The sequence below is a fragment of the Diadema setosum genome, chromosome 6, assembly GCF_964275005.1.
Source record: "Diadema setosum chromosome 6, eeDiaSeto1, whole genome shotgun sequence".
NCBI classification, from domain to species: Eukaryota; Metazoa; Echinodermata; class Echinoidea; order Diadematoida; family Diadematidae; genus Diadema; species Diadema setosum.
Genome location: NC_092690.1, coordinates 6,658,613 through 6,679,598, shown reverse-complemented (window position 1 = coordinate 6,679,598; position 20,986 = coordinate 6,658,613). Strand labels below are relative to the sequence as shown.

The following is a 20,986-nucleotide window of genomic DNA, read 5'->3' as shown; positions in this document are numbered from 1 at the left end:
TTCTGTTGCAGCATGGAAAAGCTCCAACAGCCAATAAACGCATGTAGTGACTGAGATGTGGAGGTGGGCCATGTATAAAATGCGGAGACTCGAATGGCGGCTATTATTATACTACCGGTATTATGAATCATTGTGCGCGACCTAACTGATTTGAAGATGCACCGAAGCAAGAAGACAAAAAGTAGAAACGTAAACACATATAGGAAACAAACGCTAATTATAGTGCCCTACCGTGCACTGTGTAGGTAACAATGAAGTTCAGTCATGGACCAGCTGAACCCAAATCACACTATAATGTACTAAATAATTGATATAGTGTTATTCCAAGGAGGTACTAGGCGAGCCTAGTACCTACCTCCTTGATTATTCATTGCGTACGCTGTGCACTTTGCTATACGAACGCAAGCGGTCCTCAGAAAAAAAAAAAATGAACAACATTAATCTGAGAAAGTTCTCAGTGCCTTTCACATATCCTATATAGGAGAATGAAACCCAGATTGCATATTAGATGTGGTTTGAGTGAATGCAGCAATAGTAATAGAACTGTGTATACTGTGTATACGATTCTAGAGTAATTGGTGTGTATTTATTGTGTGTTAATGTGTGTTATTCTGTGTATACGATTCTAGAGTTATTGGTGTTAACATGTGTTCGACGGTATAGTCCAAAAAAGGATCAGACGCCTGGTAATTTTGCTATCATTGATTGAATGCTATCAAATGTTTGTTTTGTGATGTCAAGATGTATATGTCATATAATTTATGAAAAAGCACAATGTTTTTTTTGAACTGATCAATAAAATCCAGAAATACCAAAAAAAAAAATAATATTAATAGAACACATTCTTGAGGAAAATCGGAAAGCTCGTTTCAAAATTATGAATGTTTTAAAGTTCCAGTGCCTCAAGCATTGCTGGGTGAAAAGACTATAATATTTCGTGACATCACGCATGGACAAAAAGAAAACATAAAGAGAATTCAACACGCACACACTTTCCTTTTTCTATGGAAAATGGCAATGCACCTGACTTCCTTCGGACAGAAAAGGGGGTGGGGTGTTTTCTTACTCTTAATGTCTGTATCATGAGGAGAGAATATGTACTTCTCATCTGGAAAAAAAAAATATATATATCTTTTTTTTTTCTCCCTCTCTTTGTATTCTTCATATCATCTAAGCTTGAACGAAATGTTGTAGTCTTATCATTCGGTGATGCCGGCACTAAAACTTGAAAAATTCACTAGAACGGACTGTCCGACTTTCCTCACTTGACTTCACTAATGTGTTCTGCTATAAATATTGCCGCATTCACTCAATCCATCCTAATATGTGAGTCTTCCATACACTGAGCTGATTATCTAGACATGACGTGAAAATGTGGAGCCAGGGCAGCGTGTAGCGAAGAAGATCAGTGAGCCATTATTTTTGTTTGTTTTGCAACAAAACTGTGCCTTTCGTGTATTGGTATGTGCTCCTCCGGTAGACTTTAGACAGAGGGGGTGCCCCCCCCCCCCCTCTCTCTCCTCCCCCCCCCCCCCCCCTCTCTCCATAGTTTATTCATTGTTCTTCGTCGCTCGTCTTTTTCGTTTCTTCAAAACAAAACCTTGTCGTCGTTGCGCGCACGCCAGCGGATGACACTCACCCAGTGTTGTGGAGCTGAAGTTCGTTTCGAGTGTTTACACTTTAATCGAGAAGGGTATAAATTGGTGATTCGTCGCTGCCGACATGGCGGGGACGTTTGGCGTCGTGGACTACGTGGTCCTTGCCGTGATGCTTGGTATCTCGGCCGCTATCGGGATCTTCTACGCCTGCACTGGGGGAAAGCAGGCAACGGCCGCCGAGTTTCTCCTGGCGGATCGGAAGGCGAACCCGCTCGCCGTCGCCTTTTCGCTGGTAGCCAGCTACATTTCTGCCATCACGGTTATAGGCACTCCCGCCGAGGTTTATTTCTACGGATCAATGTACTGGATCTTCGCGTTCGCTTTCATTGGTGCTGGACTCATAACCAACGCATTCCTGCCGGTCTTTATGAAATTGAATATCACTAGTGCAAATGAGGTAATAATATTTCATCTTTATCCTTTAATAGTGGATTACTTTCGCGCGCTCTTTCCTCCTGTGAAACCTGGGATATTATTATTTAACAATATGTATTTTGATTTGAAGATCCCCAAAATGATTAATCTTAAATTGTTATCGAAATATGCAATGCAGTTCAATCGAAACAAAACAGGACATAGTTTGTTTGTTTGTTTGTTTGTTTGTTTGTTTTTGTTACACACATAAAATTTCCTTGTTTTAATGATATATGCCTACTGGTAAAGGCCTAAATAATGACACTTAGAAAAATTAGCATAATTTCAATTCTCAGTCTGCATCATTGGGAGGGGGTGGATAAGATTTCAGCAAAATGAGCTGGAATTTGTCATCCTATTTTGGCTTGTGTAAAAAAAAAATGTATATATAGTATATTATATATATATATATATATATATATATATATATAGATACCTGTATAGGGCCTACATACATACAGTTGTATTATAGTTATATATATATATATATATATATATATATATATAGAGAGAGAGAGAGAGAGAGAGAGAGAGAGAGAGGGGGAGGCCTATATATATTTCATATATACTGTAGTGTCTATGTTAATCCATGGAATATACATTGAAATGTAATGCAAACAGGCACAAACAGCTAACACAGGTATAGTAAAACCTATTTTCTGATGTTACAAATCATGTACATAATGATACAACATGATTGTGTATAAGTTTATAATAACCATAAAAACCCGGTGAGCAAAGGAATTAGCAAAGGTCAATTTTGTGGCATTGATTTTTTTAATTTTTTATTCATCTTTTTTTTTTTAATGGCGGTATTCACGCTAACATCATTTAGGATTATTGCACTAGAGACGTGACTGATGATTGGTCGTTGATATCTGTAAGATTTACCGGTTTTTTTTTCTTTAGTTTTTTTGTTTGTTTTTTGTTTTCTTTTGTTTTCTTTTGTGTTGTTTTTTGTTTTTGTTTCATTCTTGTTTTTTGTTGTTGTTTTTTGTTTTTGTGGGTTGTTGTTGTTGTTGTTTGTTTTTTTTGCAAACGGTGATGCCTTGTTATGTCGCTTTTTGGTCTTTGTCAAAGCTTCGCTTGGTAACTGCATTTGACAGTAAACTGATACGTGAGATAATTGTAACCAACGCGGGAGTTTCATACAGTACGGATCGTGGGAGCGTTGTCACTGCATGTTATGTGTACTGTCAGTATTTGAAACTTATTCGCCATGCATACTTTATAGGGTTACCCACTTAGCTATTTCTCCTCTTTTCAAATCTCTCTCCCTTTCATTTATGATGACGCTATTTTCGTTCGGTTTTGTTTCTCTTTTTGGACACAAAAAATGTCCCCTCATACTTGACGCCACGAAGTGGAACTTCTTCACTGATATTTCTTTCTCTTTTATTTTTTTTTTCTCAAACGGAATGAGAACAAAAGACAGAAGATCAAGCCCCCTTGTTGGGTTTCGGCATTCCTATGTATTCCGTTCTCATTTCTCGTCAATAGCTCCGGAGGAACTCCCTCATTTTCACCTATGTGGTCCACGGCGGACAATGGATGATATCTTCGGCAAACATGGTCCCTGGCTCTGCCATCCTCGCCACCCCCCCCCCCCTCCCTTTTTTAATTCTCCCTGCTGACACAGTGGCACACGGCCAACAAAATTCAACAGCACACATCACCTATTCACATACATACATTTTTTTTTTCAAAGTAAGTCTTTGCTGATTCAGTAAACATTCCCCGAGGATCCCATTCGTGCCAATTAGGTATGGCTACTGATGGGTTGTCATGTTTCTAGCGCCCGAGAACTATGGCTTTGTTTACAAATAGGCTTCTTGACTCATTTCTTTTGATGTGTAACTGATTTACGACAGGGCATAACAAACTTTAGTTCTTACTGTATATTTTATGTATTCTGACTATGATCGTGACAATGTAAAGGACCTGTACGATAAATTGAGTTTATGTCCTTTTTCGGATCTCACTCACATCTAAGGATGGTGTACACCGTAAAACCACCCAAGAGCTCAAGGTACTTGTATACATAGCACGCCAGTTCCTATACTCGTCAACTTAACATAATATCACGTAAAGAATGGTCGTTTATCCGTGTAAAGTAAATGAGGCCTATTGTAGATAAAAAGACGCCGCTTGCCACTACTGTGCACAGCAGAACATATAGTATTCACAGATAATGTATGGCAGCTATTGCAAACGGTTTCACGCCTCAAACAAGTCGCTTCTTCAGTCCTGAAATATAATTATATACTGATCACTCCACGAGAAGATATAATATATTCGTCCCGTAGAGTGATCAGTATGTATAGTTCAGGATATTATCTTACTATGACACACGGAACACTATGTTATACAGAGGAGTAGCATATAGATTGGCACCTATTTATACAATGACATTGGTTATACCAGGTAAAAGTAGCTGTCAATCTCTTAACAGTATCAGCTCACATTTGATACGCTGTTTTTGTCATTACTGGAAGAGACCGAGAAAGCAACAGACCTTTAGAACTAAACGATAGTGATAGTAATAGGAGATGTAATCGGCTTGTCTTTTGTAATAGCTTCTTTCTACTGTTCTGTCCCCGTGTCTTTCAGTGTACAAGCCTGAAGGACGACCCCCTTGTATTACCCTTCATTGTCATTGGCTGTAGCTCCCCTAAGAAACCGTTCAGCGTTTACAATTCAGTTTTAGCGCGGCATGATGGAGTATACTTAAGGTTCTTTATCCTCTCACTATTTGCTGAGCTATTGTCATCCTCTACTTTAACTCTCACCTTTGCACTTTCTCAGCACTCCTATTCATGCTCTTTATGCCCCCCCCCCCCCCCCACACACACACACACACGAGCAGATAATATACACACACAGTCCTTATAAGCCTGTACGATACTTCAGGTCCCACACGACAGGCATAAATACTGTCCGGATAAATCGATGACCATTATACGCTTACAAAGTATATGTTTACATCGACGCGTTTTTGTACTACTTACACAACACTGTCAAAAAAGTTTTTGCCCAGCAAACCTAAGATTACAGTTATAAAAGTGGGCGTATTCGAAGGCAGTGGCTCTTTTACAAAGGCTAATTTAATGGTTTAATCTTTTGTTTGTTCGTAGTAATAAAAGCGAACTTGCCAGTTAAATTCTGATGCTTTTCAGCATGGATGAATGAAAACAGTATAGTTCTCATTAGGCAGACGGAAAACTTGACTTTGCACAGTTCGTGCGTCCCTTTATAGCAACTCGGAAAATTAGATTCCCCCGCGTAAGCTGGTATGATTGTAGAGGTATACAGGCAATTCAGACCTTTCCTCAGAATGCTAAAATCAGGAACTTTTTACGCAGATTGTCATGAATATGTATAATGCAAATCAGTGTAACATGTTCAACCCACGTGGGGCAGAAAAGCTGCGAGAGCTCTAGGTGCAGTTGCTGTTACTCCAAAGAAAGTTTGGTGGTGATCTGCTTGGTGTCAGTGAGGATGATATGTGTGACATGTTGTCGACAGCCACCATCTCTTTCCTAGAGCCCATAACATGCGGGAAACAATGCTACATATTACCAGGGAATTTATTTAGACTCCGGGAAAAAATCCAAACGTATTGCTGGTACAAGAGAGGAAAGTATAATTGAGTGGCATGGGATATTTTTTTTTTCCATTTTTTTAAACTCAGCTGTGTAATACCATAATATTTCATAGACGATGTTAAAGAGATTATATCATAGTACGCCCTATCGGTTGAGGTGAGATGAGGATTTCATCTTTTTGCGAGATACTTAGAAACCACTTTCTGAAAAGTTAAAAGAACATGCAATTCCAAGAGGAATTCAATGTCTATTTGACGAAAATCGATTTTTGAAGTAGCTGAGATATTCAAAAAACAAAGTAGAACAAAACGATCCTAATAAAAATTAGGTCCCACTTTGTATTAGGATCGCTTTGTTTTGGATATCTCAGCCATTTTAAAACCAATTTTCATCAAATAAACTTTGAATTCCTCTTAGAATTATATGCTCTGATAATTTCATTATGGGGTTCTCATTATAAAAAAAAAAAAAAAAAATCATCATCAACAAGCTTTGGAAACCTGAAGCCTCATCTCATCTACCGGAACTGTACCATCCCGTTAAGAGATGTTTATGAGATCAAAAACTGTACAGTTCTGATTGGTTTTAGATGCCTTGTTCTCAAAAGTGTCGTCAGACTTTCAAGGTTTGCTCGCTTGTCACTCTGCTCCTGTCAGATCTACAATATATTCTAGATTAGACACCGTATAGATGACAATGCACTTATGATATGGTAGCACATTATTAGTGTGGATTGCAAAAAACAACAACAAACAAACCAAAAAACAAACAAACAAACAAATGATATTTACCTCCTACAAGTGTAATGTACTCCTTCAAAGTTTCCCTTTGTTTTGTTTCGTCAAAAATTGTGCGAGAAAAAGTACTGAAGAAGCCATAACAAAATATATGAAATGAAATTATCATTATCATTATCATGACTATTGTTGTCAATAACAATGTCTTTAGTTGGTGAAACTCAATGATTATAGAAAAGACTAGAGTCTGAACTTTGCTTTGGCTATGTAAATGTAAGTAAATATAAAATGATAATCATTATCACTATTATTGTTGCTGTTGTTGTTGTTTCTCCATTTCAGTACTTACAGCTGCGGTTTGGTCACGTGGCAAGGTTAATCGGCACGATCATCACCTTCATCACATCGGTAATTTTTTTTTTGTTGCTTTAGTTGTTGTTGTTGATGTTGATGTTGATGTTGTCGTCGTCGTGGTGGTTGCAGTTGTCTTTGTAATGCCGAAATTAGGCTTCTGCACTTGCTCGTCTTTTGGCTTACATAATAGTACTTAAAGGGGATGGCTAGTAACTGATCAGTGGGAATCAGTGGGAATGCTGAGGGATGGTTGTTCCAATCATTTTAGGATTCATTTATAATCATATCTATTGTTGTGTGAAAATTATTTGCTTCAGAATGGTCTCATATTCAAGTAAATGTGCAGTTTAATGTTTCGAGGTTAGCATGCCTGTACAGTGACGGGGCATTAAACTGCACATTACTTGAACATGAGACCGTTCTGAAGCAAATAATTTTCACACAACAATAGATATATAATGTACTCTTAAGATGTCAATGAATCCCACAAAAATTCGAACAATCATTTCCCCTGCATTCCCACTGATTCCCACTAATCAGTGACTATATAGCCATCCCCTTTAACAAACGTAAACTGAAGGAAACTGACCAGAAATGAATAATATAATAATTATTTCCCACTAATAATATTACTTATAGCATGAAATCTGAACCACTCTGTATATACTGTGCTACCCTACACATTTGAAATGGAAGTATATCGTGACTTACACTAAATGCTACCCTACACACTTGAAATGGAAGTATATCGTGACTTACACTAAATGCTACACGCAGTGTCGTGACCTGGACATGTTTTTCTTCGTTTCTTTCTTTCCTCATGCAGATTTTTTACATGGCAATAGTAATCTATGCCCCTGCGTTGGCTCTAAACCAAGGTATGTTTCGGCTTCAGCTCAACTCAATTATCACGTCTACATTCCATGTTTAGTTTTAATGTAGTGGCAAAAAGGTACAAAAGTAGATTCCATATAGGCTCATTCCACGAGCTAGATGTCCACGAGTCATACAGCCCATACCAAGAGATAGACAGTAGAAATAAAACAGGCCCATGAACTCGACATTACGCAAAAACAAAGAAGAAAGAAAGAGCTCGACACTATAATTATAGGTAGATTGATTCCCGTTATGTAAATGCCTATAGATCGTGAGCCTTACATGAGTAGTGTCTTATAACCCTTGGGCCGTATACAGCTCGTGGACCAATGTCACCTGGGGGCATTTCATGAAGCGTTTTGTAAGATATTTCATCTGACAAACTGTTAAAAGCTACTCAAATCCTTGCATCTGACTGGCTGAGAGCAAATTTGTCCGAGAAAGTTGTCGGACAAAATACTTCATGAAATGCCCCCCCCCCCCCCAGATGTCAAGATCGTGGCCTTGCTTGACTATTTCCTAGGCTAGCTATGACCATGTGAGTTGTATAACTCGTGTGCAATATTATTATGACTATGTGAGTTGTATAACTCGTTTGCAATATGACTCGTGAGCTGTACGACTTGTGGACTGTACGACTATTATATAGTGGGCTGTGTGACACGTGGATTTCGTGCACCTACTACATAAGCTTAAAGTCAACTTGTTTGTATGTTTGTTTGTTTGTTATGTTTTTTGCCAACTCGCCGGAGAGAGTTGGGAAACATGTTTTCGCTTTGTTCTCATGCTAACACTTCTTTGTTTGGTTACTTTAAAGTCGCAATGACCATAATTAGCAGTATCCATCATGGTTTTAATATTGTTCTTTGCTTTCCTGCAGTGACTGGGGTGAACCTATGGGGCTGCGTTGTGGCTACTGGAGTCGTTTGTACATTCTACACCACGATCGTGAGTTATAAAAGACCCCCCCCCCCCCCGTATTAGTTGCAGACAACCCTCACAAATTGAATCTTTACCCCACTCTCTTTTTTTTCGAGGTAGTTGATTTCTTTTCAAGTAATCTATTAATGAATACCTACATCATAGCCTCTACCCTTTCAGTATAGGAGAGTCACATTTTTGACATTCTATGAGGCATTTTGTTTGGCTACCTTTTGTGTGTGTGTGTGTGATCGCAGGGTGGTATGAAAGCCGTGATCGTCACTGATGTCTTCCAAATGCTGGTGATGATCGCCGGACTTCTCGCAGTGCTGGCTAAGGGAGCCGTAGAGCTCGGAGGACTTGGCGAGGTGTGGAGGATATGCGAGGAAGGAGGCAGAATCGACTTCTGGAAGTGAGTTAGTTTTACAGCAAGTATAAAGAACTATTTCTGTCTCTCCCTTACTCCTCTCTATGTCTATCTGCCTGTCTGTCTATCTGTCTATATCTGTTTATATATCTATATCTATACCTATGCATTAGGCCCTATATCTATCTATATATATATGTATATATATATATATATATATATATATATATATATATATATATATATATCTGTTTATTAAGTATATCTGTCTTTCTGTTTTTATGTCTATATCTGTCTAGCTGTCTGTCTGTCTGTCTGTCTGTCTGTCTATCTATGTCTTTATACCTATTATATTCATATCTATCTGAATGTCTCTATTAAGTATAATGATCTATCTATCTCTTTATATGTCTATATCTGGCTATCTATCCAACTTTCTGTCTGTCCGTCTATCTATCTTTATCTATCTGTATTATCTATCCATCTATCTATCTGTTTATCTTCATCTATCGATCTATATCTCATCAACTTTGTCTATCTCTCTCTCTCACACACATCCTCTATCTTTATCTCTTTTTCTTTTCTGACTGTTCTTGCCTCTTAATTGTTGAAGTAACTTTATTGTATGTATTATAATCTGTGTGTATATACCGCATGTCAATGAGCGGAAATGTCAAAATGATATGAAGAAAAAAGAATATGAACAAAAACCGATAAGTCCATATTTGCCAAATGGAGATATTTGCGATTAAAGGTCAAGAAAATAAAGAGAATGATAAGAAAATTTTTGCTTCTTTTGACCATAACTGCAAAAATGTGCCTTTATAATGTAGTGACCAATATAACATTTAAAAGGTATTATTTTGTACTTTATGACAGAAACTGTACTTAAAAATCTTCAAAAATGGACTTATCTGTTTTTGCAAACAAACTCTTCATATCTTCTTGTTTCGCTACAGGAAAAGAAGTATAAGAGCGGTTTTTTTTTTTGGTTTTTTTTTTTTGTTTTTTTTTTCTGTTACTCTCGATAGTGTATACTGGCATGATCTATACAGTATGTACAAAAGAAACCAATGGCCCGCGACGGCTGAGATTAAATAAACTGAATGACAATGAGTAATAATAACTATGGTCAGTGTTGAGTATACTTTGTTAACCATTTTTGTGGATTGTTAATTTATTTGTTGATTCTCTTTTCATTTTGCTTGTTTTTTTCTAAACGTAGGCCTATACTTTTGCTTGGTGTCTATTGTTGCTGGGGTTCCTGATAAGTCATATGCTGTGAAATTAAAGGTATTAACGTTGTATCCCGCCCTGTTTCTTACCCCTATCCCTGTGCCAAACAAACAAACCAACAAACATAGTTTCAATCCAGATCCGACAGTGAGGCACACTTTCTGGACGATCACTGTGGGTGGATCGTTCCTGTGGGGCTCCATCTACGGCGTGTCTCAGGCACAGGTCATGCGGTACCTGTCATGCGGACGTCTGAGGTCGGCCCGAATGTAAGTCTCGCGGCTACAATGTGTGCTAACGTCATTACTCGAGGGAGTTTCATTTCATTATTATCATTTTACATCATCTGAATTCTTTCTTCCCCCTTTTTCCTTTTTTCCCCGAAAAACTTGAAACCTAAGAGTTGAATGCGTTAAATAAATACAGTTGTATATCAAACGTGATTGGCAGGCCGAGTTATCTTATCATCTTTCTTACTTGAGCTGCAGATCTTTTTTTTTTTTTTTTTTTTTTTTTTTTTTTTTTTTTACAATTAGTGAGCAAGTAACGCTCATGACTATTGTTCATGATCGTTTCCAAAATCCATGTGATCCTCCCAAGTTCTCATCATCAGTTGAAAAGTCTTCAAAATTTGATAACCTGTGGTACTTAAACAGTAAATACAATAGTTAGAGAGTGGAAACTTATGCGAATCTTCGAACTCTCGTTCATCCAGAAATCATCCCTCATTTTTATTTTTATGTGTATTTTTTTTTGTGCTTGATTTTTACCCTCATCAGTCCTATACCACTGTCTAATATCCGAATTATGAATGATCGTGATTAGCCTAAATAGAAAATAGAATATTGTTTTTCGTATATCACTAGGTTTTACAATAATAATATTCCTGTCTTCACAGCGCCCTCGGTCTTGCCATCATTGGTATGATCGTGGTTGTCTCTCTGGCCTGCCTAGCCGGTCTTGTCATGTACGCTTACTACGCCGACTGCGATCCTCTCTTTTCTGGCCGCGTGAGGGCGCCTGATCAGGTAATATACAGAATAAAACAGTGACAATTCTATCTTCCCTGCTGATTTGTTGCTGTTGTTTAAAAAGAAAAAAAAAGAGGAAAAATAGACCCTATTAAAGATAATTTGCCCCAGACAATACTGACATTAAATCAGACTATAATAAATCGTAAACATATCAAACATTAGTATTAGATGTACAATAATGTTTCCACGAGGGAGCTCATAATGAATGTCTCCTCGAAGGAGCACGTAATCATGATCTTTCCTGTAATAACTCAGTAATGTAATTGACTGATGATTACAGTGACAACTATTATGAAAACACGGCACACGCAGCGAGAATAAAGATACTTTAAATGAACAACCAAAATCAATTTCGGCTAACTTTCAGCTAACTCGTCTCAGTTACCAATTACATGTCTAAGTTTTTTAGTTAGTACTTTTTAATTTTTTGTTGTATAGTACTTTACAAGTTTTCAAGGAATAACTCCAGTGGTATCCCCACATTCATATCTTTAAGCAATTTGAGGCCATAGAAGGATATCGCCTCATGGCTTTTCTTTTGGTTCGTACAGAAGAAAGAAAGAAAGAAAGAAAGAAAGAAAGAAAGAAAGAAAGAAGAAAGGAGGAAAGAATATTAATCATCGTTGAGGTATGTGGTGCAACACATCCTCTTAATTGGATCCCCTTCTGAGGCATAACGGTTATTGAAAGTGGTGCAACCCTACAATAACTCCGTGTGAAAAATTCATTCTCTTTTCTTTCTTTCTTTTTTGGTGTATTTTTTTACACACTAAACAGATAAGTCAATTGTATTCGCTTCACAGAGTCTATTTCATGATGTTTCAAGAGTCTATAGTTGGAATGTCTAGTAATCTTAAGCAAAAATTATTCATTGTTTCTTTCTTCTTTTTTTTTTATTCTTCTGTTGCAGCTGGTTCCGTTCATGGTGGTGGATTTGTACGGCAGCACGCCGGGACTTTCCGGTCTCTTCACGGCTGGAGTAGTGAGCGCCGCATTGAGGTGGGTTTCTTACTGTGCAAGATTATGATTATGCCATCAATGATTATAATTCATATCCATGCCTGTAATGTTGAAAGTATTCTGAAATCGTAAATTATGTCCTATTTTTTTTGTAGGTTTTTGTGTATTTATTTCTGTATTTATTTATTTGCACATTTGCTTATTTATTTACAATATAGATTTATTATATACAATCCGAGACGTTCAAAATCCACTACATGTATCTTCATTGAGGTGCAATTTATCAATTCATCAGTAAAGAGTGTCTATAGCTATCAATGCTGAATAGAATATACTCATTTATTTTCTGTTTGTATATTTTTGTATATTTTTATCTATACACGTTAGTACCGTGTCATCGGGATTGAACGCCCTGACGGCTGTCACTTCTGAAGATGTGATTAAGAAGCTGTTCCCGAACATGTCGCCGAGAACGTACAGCATTGTTAACAAGGTTGTCGGTGAGCCTGCATGCAAATCGCTCTTCCTTACTATTCGTTATAGCGTTGTTCGTTACTCACTGCGGCTCGCTGAAAGAAAGAAAATAATATGTATTTACATGTGTTAGGACTTAACTACCTCGTTTCTTCATCATTAAGTATCGTGAAGAAGAAATGAGGTCACGAATTATTCTTAGAATATTTATGTTGCTATTAATAAGAAACTACTTCCACAAGAGTTCAGAAGAGAAAGTAAATCAACAACAAAAAACAACAACTCCGTCTTACAGAATAAAAAAAGAAATTAACTTAATCTTTACAATACAAAAGCAAATCACATTCAACTTTATTTGTAGGCCCATAAGTGATAAACATGTTCACTTCCTTATTTGCAAAAGCAAACAAACACAAGATTTCAAGCAAACAAAATACCCACATATTTAGCTCGTGGTGGTGAAAACGAAATTACTATAATGTGCATGAATTTCTCTGAAAACGCCAGAAATTACGATGTTTACCTTTTACCAGTCAGTAACAATTAGTCACATCCATCAAACAAGAAGTGGATGCAGTATGGCCAAACAACACTCTTGCTCCATGAACGTGATGAATGAGTTAATTATGTGACGATAATAATTCTGATATCTTGGAGAGTGACTCACATTACATTATTGCACGATTACACGTCAGTTTGGGTAAATTGTCTAATTACTTTGTTTCTTTCATTTTTTTTTTTTATAGCTGTGGTATACGGAGCTCTCTGCATGGCACTTACGTACGTAGCATCAATATTGGGAAACATTCTACAGGTAAAAACGACCGCAGTGTTATTATCGTATTCACATCAATGTCAGATATTGAGAATGAAAGCTTGATATAACCATGCAGACAAGAGATAGATAAATATGTTGAAAAACAGTGAGCTCTTCATGGTTGAGTTTATTTGTGTTTGTTTGTTTTGTTAGCTTTTGCCTTGCAAGCATTCAAACGTCTGTGAACGTATTCTTCGTTTTTTTATTTCTCTCTCTCTCTCTCTCTCTCTTTTTTTTTTGTACATAAATTATGATTAATCTGATGTAACTCGCATCTTCTGCCACTAGGCCATTGCAGTCTGGGGACTGTTTCATAAAGACTTACGATTTATTGTACGCTCGAGTTATCAAGAGTAACTCATTGAATTGAGCGCAAGATCAATATTGACCGTGTTGACTGCAAATCTATTTCATAAAGATACTTAAGTTGATTTCTACCACATTATTTTTATTCCCTAGCAGATGAAGGTTGTTTTTCTGAATCTTACGATCAATTAATCTTTACAAAATTTCCAGGATTTCGATGGCATAATCTTATCAAATTCGATCCAAAACCGTCACGTTCCTTTTGATAACCTATAGCAATAATTTATGCAGACTAGTTTTCATGTTCATTACCACTCCCTGTGTATAGTATATTATAATCTGCAGTTTATCCATCTTGTTCGAAACCATCTAAATGATATCTTCAATGTCCCCAACATTTTCGTCCACACGTATAGCTGGCGCTGAGTTTCGGTGGAATGTTCGGTGGACCTGCGCTGGGACTTTTCACGCTTGGCATGTTCTTTCCTTGGGCAAACAATGTGGTAAGAAACTCTCTAAAAAAATTCACTCTTGAAGGAGCGAATACAAAAAAAGAGTGAGTTTAGATTGAAATTGGAGTGAATTTTGAGTGAAAATTTTCATTTTTACTCGTTTTGGAGTGACGTCAGGAATCACTCCAAAATCTTCGAGTGATCCCTCAGGTCACTCCAAAATGAGTGAAAATGAACATTTTCACTCGAAATTCACTCCAATTTGTATTCACTCCTTCAAGTGTGAACATTTTCACTCGATTGTTTTTAGAGAGTAAGAAACTCAAATAGGGAGAGAGAGAGGGGGAGGGGAGAAAAAAATGAAGACATTGAGAGAGGTCTGACATAGATGAAGTAAAAGCATGTAGGAGGACGATTTCTAATGGGAAATGAAAGTGAGAGAAATCATTCTTTATACTTTTTTCTTTTTGTTTTAATGGGGCCAATTCTGCAATAATTTCCTAACACGTAACATAACGTAAAGTGAACGCACAAAATTTTGTACCATATGAGGTTATATGAATGATAGGCCATACTTACGTGTTTTTTTTTTTTTTTTTTTTTTTTTTTTTTTTTTTTTTTTTTTTTTTACAAATCCCTGCATAATTGACGCGATATACTGCACTTTTAGTATCAAAACACCATTATTTGAATCATAAATCATTATTTTGATCTGGTCTTTACCATCTCTTTTTCATAGAGCAAGCTGAGATTGTCAATTCTGACAGGTAAAACGAGGTGCTCACATCAAAAAAAAAAAAAAAAAAAAAAAGGTTTTCAGTTGAAAAACATAACCTTACGGCACTCACACTTCAAGATCTCTATCTAGTTTAGGCCTATTTCTATTGAGAGCCGCTTACGTATACTTCCGGGTTAAAAAATGTGTGGGGGCCCAAAGTGATGACACCTTATGTATTTCTTTGTATGGTGCACAAAAAGTGTGGCTGGCCGAACCCCCACGGCCCCCACGGCTCCGCCGGCCATGTATAGTAGTATTATAAAAATCATCATTATTATCTTTGGGGTAATTTGTTGTTAATGACTTTACAAGTGATTCTGTTTGCATGTTTTTCGCTTCGCAATTTCTCAGGGCAGCATAATAGGGATTCTCGTTGGTCAAGTCTGGTCCCTGTGGGTTGGGGTTGGGGCGTGGATAGAAGATTTGCCACCGCAGATCCTTCCGCTGACAATATCCGGCTGTCCCCTGCCCCCTCCTCCTGTTGTTGCGAACACCACGATGGACCCTGTGATGACGACGATGATGACCACGTGGATGTCAACGACCTGTCAGAGCATGGCATCGCCGATGACCATGGCACAAACAACTGCCCCGTCCAGGTTAGTACTCGGTTTATTGGGGACGATTTTGTAATGACGAAAATGATTACGATAGTAAAAAGAAATCAATAAAGATAATGATTTTATTGATAATCATTGCAATTTCTCATAGTAAGAACGACAAAGATGATTATGCTGACGAATACTTCGATTAAATTTCAATTTCAGTTTATATTCATATTTCTTGGTGAAAAAAAACCCATCAAATATAACGATATGAAATAAAATATTACATATCAAGCTAGGGAGCATAATATAACACTGCAAACATATAGAACATAGGGGTGCTGTTCGTTATTCCGAAGGTTCGTTAATCCGAAACACACAAATTCCCTATACCTAGAGGTTCGTTAATCCGAACATTTGTGGCCTTATTCCGAAGGTTCGTTAATCCGAAAATGAAATAGGGTTCGCTATTCCGAAGGCTCGTTTATCCGAGAATGAAAAGGGGTTCGTTATTCCGAAGGTTCGTTAATCCGAAAAGGAAATACGGTTCGCTACTCCGAAGGTTCGTTGATCCGAAATGATATAGGGTCCGTAACGAACCTTCGGAATAACGAGATTTTTGTTTCATTTTCGGATTAACGAACCTTCGGAATAACGAATCTTCGGAAAAACGAACCTTCGGAATAACGAACCTTCGGACTAAAGAACCTTCAGAATAACGAGCTGTAACCAGAATATAGTGGTCAATAAGTTGAAATCTTAGAATAAAGATGTTAAAAAAATATGATGGAGCCTACTTGAAGCAAGCTTGTCGAGCATAGGTCCCAGTATAAAGTAAGTCCTTGTGCTCAAAGCGTGGTGCATAATATGTTGCTCAGTGTTTTATTCAATTCAATTCAAGTGATTTTATTATTTTCCACATAAAGTAATACAAGGCGATATACATAACGCTTACATGAGTACATAATATTTTAAGGAACTTTGAATCACATGAATTTCAACAAAACATGGAAACAAGAATATCAACTTTGTTCTTAGATGAATAGTTTTTTTTTTTTTTCCTTTATTCATGATGGACCACGGACTTGCACAAATTGACAAAGAATGTTTTACGGCATCTAAAAACCGTATACAAAGCGATGTACGATGGCCCTTATAAGGTACCGTTTACCAATAGGAGCAGTGATTTAAAACAACTGCTCGAGTTATCACATTTGATGCATCACACAGGTCAGTCGTATCACAAAGCATCCTAAGCACAGATATTTTGCAATAAAGTCTGAAATATAAAGAGATACCACTATTTTTTCTCAATAAAACATAACTGTAGACTATCTATTCTAGAAACAATCTTATTAAAACTATTGTCCACATTTTTTGCTTTATTTAACAACAATATCATCAAGCCTTGATTATACGGATTATAACTTTCTTGCATTGGTTGTTTCTATCCTTAAATCAAATTTAGAACTCTTTATTAAGCGCAGCTAGCGCTGGGATTCTGTTTCATCTGCAATAATGGCAAATTATGCCTTTAGGATGTTACTATTGTTGCACCAGATGAGACACTGACATTCTTTGAGTTGAAAATATTAGCGCAGGACAAATAAAACAAAGTTCATACAGCTGATATTCCTATGACCTTTGACCCGCAACTTTCTGAACAGCGGTGCTGGTTGGACGTCGCCCGTTGCCGAACTGTACACGCTGTCCTACGCCTGGCTGGCCGGGAGCTCATGGCTCATCACAGTCATTGTAGGCATGCTCGCCAGCCTCATTACAGGTACATACATTTTCGATCCATCACAGTTACAAAGTCTAAATCTATCTAAAATGTTTTTCAATTTGCACACAATGTATGAGGAGTTGAGTTAAAATTGACAAAGTATACAATTTAAAAAGAGTAAAATAAAAGAAAGTCCATCATCAGATGAGCTAAATAAGGCATTTCCACCAATATCTTCATTGTATATGTTCTTGAAGTTATGATTGAAACTGTCTTTTCTCATTTATTTTCTTTATTTGAACAACTTCTATCGCAAATATCAACTTAAAAAGGATGGTGATTTTTTTTTTTTTTTTTTTTTTGGGGGGGGGGGGGGGGGGACGCGGGGAGGGGTGATTTGTGGCCGCTATACGTGAAACAGAATAAGAGGCCGCAGCTATGAAGAGTCTATAATGCAGTAATTTCGGGTTGGGATTTTTTCAATGACCGCTATAAGCAGGTGGCCGCTATAGACAGGTTGCTGCTAAGACAGGTTTGACTGTTATACAGAAAGAAAGTCAAGAGAATGTGGTCATGATAAAATAGTTAAGCAGCCAAAACAGGGACAAATTCTAAGTTCTGAATTCTATAATCGTTTAATCGGTAACAGGTGTCAACGACCCCCGCAAGATGAATCCCGCCCTCATCAGTCCGATTGCCGACAGACTGTTTTGTTGTCTGCCAGAATCATGGAAAGGACCAATGAGATGCCGTGTTGGGGAACTCTACGACGCGAAGGCGGTATGACACTTGCTTGAATTATTGATTTAATGCAAAACCACATTTGACGTAATAGATGTTACACATCAATGTTTGACCCTTTAATAGTTGCTAACTGTTTGTTAGTTTGGATGGGTGTATTTCTTCTTTTTTCCTCACTTCAATGCGAAAAAGATTGTGTATTGATTACGTATAAAAAAGAACAATGTTTCTGACATATTTTTATCGATGCAAAGTACAAATGCAAGCATATATAATAAACTTGACTTTTTTTTTTGTCAAAATTGGTTGTGATGGCAACAAAATGTATCCAGATGATAGTGTACTCTTTAAAATCTTACATAAGGATTGAACGTGTTTTAGAGAAATCTCTTTAAGAGTGTTTGTTGTGACGTATTTACTCCTGAACTTTTCTTTTTCAGTGAAAATTCGGGAGAGAGAAAAACAAAACAAAACTCAGACATGAAGATAGGTTATGTGTATTTCGGTTCTTCCTCAATTATATTATGTCATAACCCTTCCTCCACCTTTTTATTTTTCTTTTCTTTTAAAGGCTGATTTAGTTGACGGAGAAGCCATGAAGGTGACAGACAATGGCAATGGAATTGCAGTGAGTAATCAAACAGTTAAATCTCGTACGTGAATTGCATAATGACATAGTTAATGGAATGAACAGCTAGCACGAGAGAGACACAAATTAGATATTTATTCACTATTCTTTTACTGAATGAAAGAATAACGAATGAATTTATGTATGCTTAAGATTATAGATACACACTGTGAGAGAGAGAGAGAGAGAGAGAGAGAGAGACGTAGGGGGGAGGGGAATACTCGTCCTCTTGTTATTTGATTTGAAATTTAAAAAAAAAGTCATTTTTCGCCCATTACAGTTAATGCTGAACTAAAGCAGTTTTATATCGATATCAAACATTAATAACCGCTTTGTAAAATAAAATATCAAAATACCCTGAAATCATTCCCTATCCTATATTACTATCCCTACCAAGGATCATTTATTTATACATATATATATATATATATATATATTCAATTCAATAATCAATAGTTTATTATATATGTATATATATATATATATATATATATATATGAAGTTACAGATTAACTGATCTATACACACGTTATTAAGTGCAAAAGTAATATCAGTCATTTATTATCTTCATTATCGGCTTGCGGTTTGTTTGTTTGTTTGTTTTTTTCTCTCTCTTTCCTATTTAAATAGTCACCTTATGCAGTTGATGACGACGAAAGGAAAAAGGACGCCGGAGAAAATTTCGAAATGTCAGAAACCAAGGTTTGACGATGAGATTTTATGATATCATTTGTCCTTAAACGGGGTGGCTAGTTACTGATCAGTGGGAATTAGTGGGAATGCTGGAGGATGAGTGTTCCAATCCTTGTGGGATTCATTTAAGAGTACATTATATAATTATCTATTGTTGTGTGAAAATTATTTGCTTCAGAATGGTTTCATATTCAAGTAATGTGCAGTTTAATGTTTCCAGGTTAGCGTGCCTGGTCAGTGACGGGGCATTAATCTGCACATTACTTGAATATGAGACCGTTCTGAAGCAAATAATTTTCACAAAACAGTATATATATATTATGTACTCTAATGAATCCCACAAGGATTGGAACAATCATCCCTCAGCATTCCCACTGATTCCCACTAATCGGTTATTAGCCATCCCCTTTAACAATGATCATGATCGGTAATGTTTTCAGTAATTGACATTCCACTCCTCACTGTACAAATCTCCTTGGAGAAATATAAAAAGCACATTTTTTTTTTTTTTGTTACACAAGTTTATACACACAGTGAATTTAGAATTTAGATTCTACTAACGAGCTAATCAGTTACAAAACAAAATTGATAATAACACTTGGTTGAACTTTCTTCCTCTATTTCAAGGATATTCATTCATAACGTTTATCTTAACACTTTTAAAACATTTCTGTAATTCTTCTAGATATACAATATGAACATTGCATGCATTGTGATATAAATACGATTTTAATTTGGTAGACATATTGATTGCAACCTGACGTCATCACTTTTGTATTTGTTCAGATATCGTGATTTCCGTGATTACTAAAATTTTGATATTACTTTTGCACTTATCAGCGTGTTCACAGATCAGTTAACCTGTAACTTCATTAACTTTATGTGATGAGTATACGTATTCTCATCATCACGCATTCATGGTCAGCATACATTGTAATATAGCTTTCTAACAATGCACCCAACTATACTAATTTGACTTATTTAATCGATTAACAAATTGAAATGAATGGTGAACCGACAAAGGTATAATATACATGCAGTAGAACGTCAGGTGAAATTAGTCTCAGGCACTTCGAATCTCATATCGAAATGAGTTATACGACAGACATTAAAGGAAAAATAAACGCCACTCTCCATCACGATAGTTGACCTTTGACCCCGGTCTTGCAGTCTAATCTTCAGAGCTACGACAAAACCATTTGGGAGGCAGGGAACGCTAACGCTGGCGGAAACCAAACGCTGAACCTGGAGTCCAGTGACACAAAGTTGTAGGAACATTTTTCAGGGAGTGTGAGTACACAAGCTTCTTTTTGATAGGATTCAAGCCCATTTCAATCCATTTCATCCAAGTCGTTAAACAACTTCGGTTATATTGGAGTATTATATAACAAAGAAAGTGTGATTCCATTTGCTTATCGAGTGGTATGATGTTTCATGTGAGAACAAGATTGCTCTTACACGATTTAAAACTTTGACTTCGAGGAACAAAGACTAATGACAAGGAAACGAAAGTGAAAACTGACTATGATTATCCTCATTTTGTCAAAGGTTAGCATTACTAGAATTTAGATCACAGCACGATATACCTTCGACATACACACATACAAGCACAGACAGACAGACATACACAAATACACACACACACACACATTCTATTAATTTGA

At 36.8% G+C, this 20,986-nt stretch overlaps 1 protein-coding gene across 1 annotated transcript; it reads left to right on the top strand.

Moving 5' to 3' along the window:
- Positions 1 to 1,722: 1,722 nt before the first annotated feature.
- LOC140230201 (sodium-coupled monocarboxylate transporter 1-like) lies at positions 1,723 to 20,594 on the top strand. The gene is made up of 16 exons (XM_072310382.1): positions 1,723 to 2,055; positions 6,757 to 6,822; positions 7,595 to 7,646; positions 8,525 to 8,592; positions 8,823 to 8,977; positions 10,297 to 10,437; positions 11,067 to 11,196; positions 12,113 to 12,201; positions 12,550 to 12,662; positions 13,383 to 13,450; positions 14,176 to 14,262; positions 15,341 to 15,552; positions 17,202 to 17,317; positions 17,910 to 18,040; positions 18,573 to 18,629; positions 20,493 to 20,594. The coding sequence occupies exons 1-16, from the start codon at positions 1,723 to 1,725 to the stop codon at positions 20,592 to 20,594; spliced, it is 1,920 nt and encodes a 639-aa protein (XP_072166483.1).
- The last annotated feature ends 392 nt before the right edge of the window (positions 20,595 to 20,986 follow it).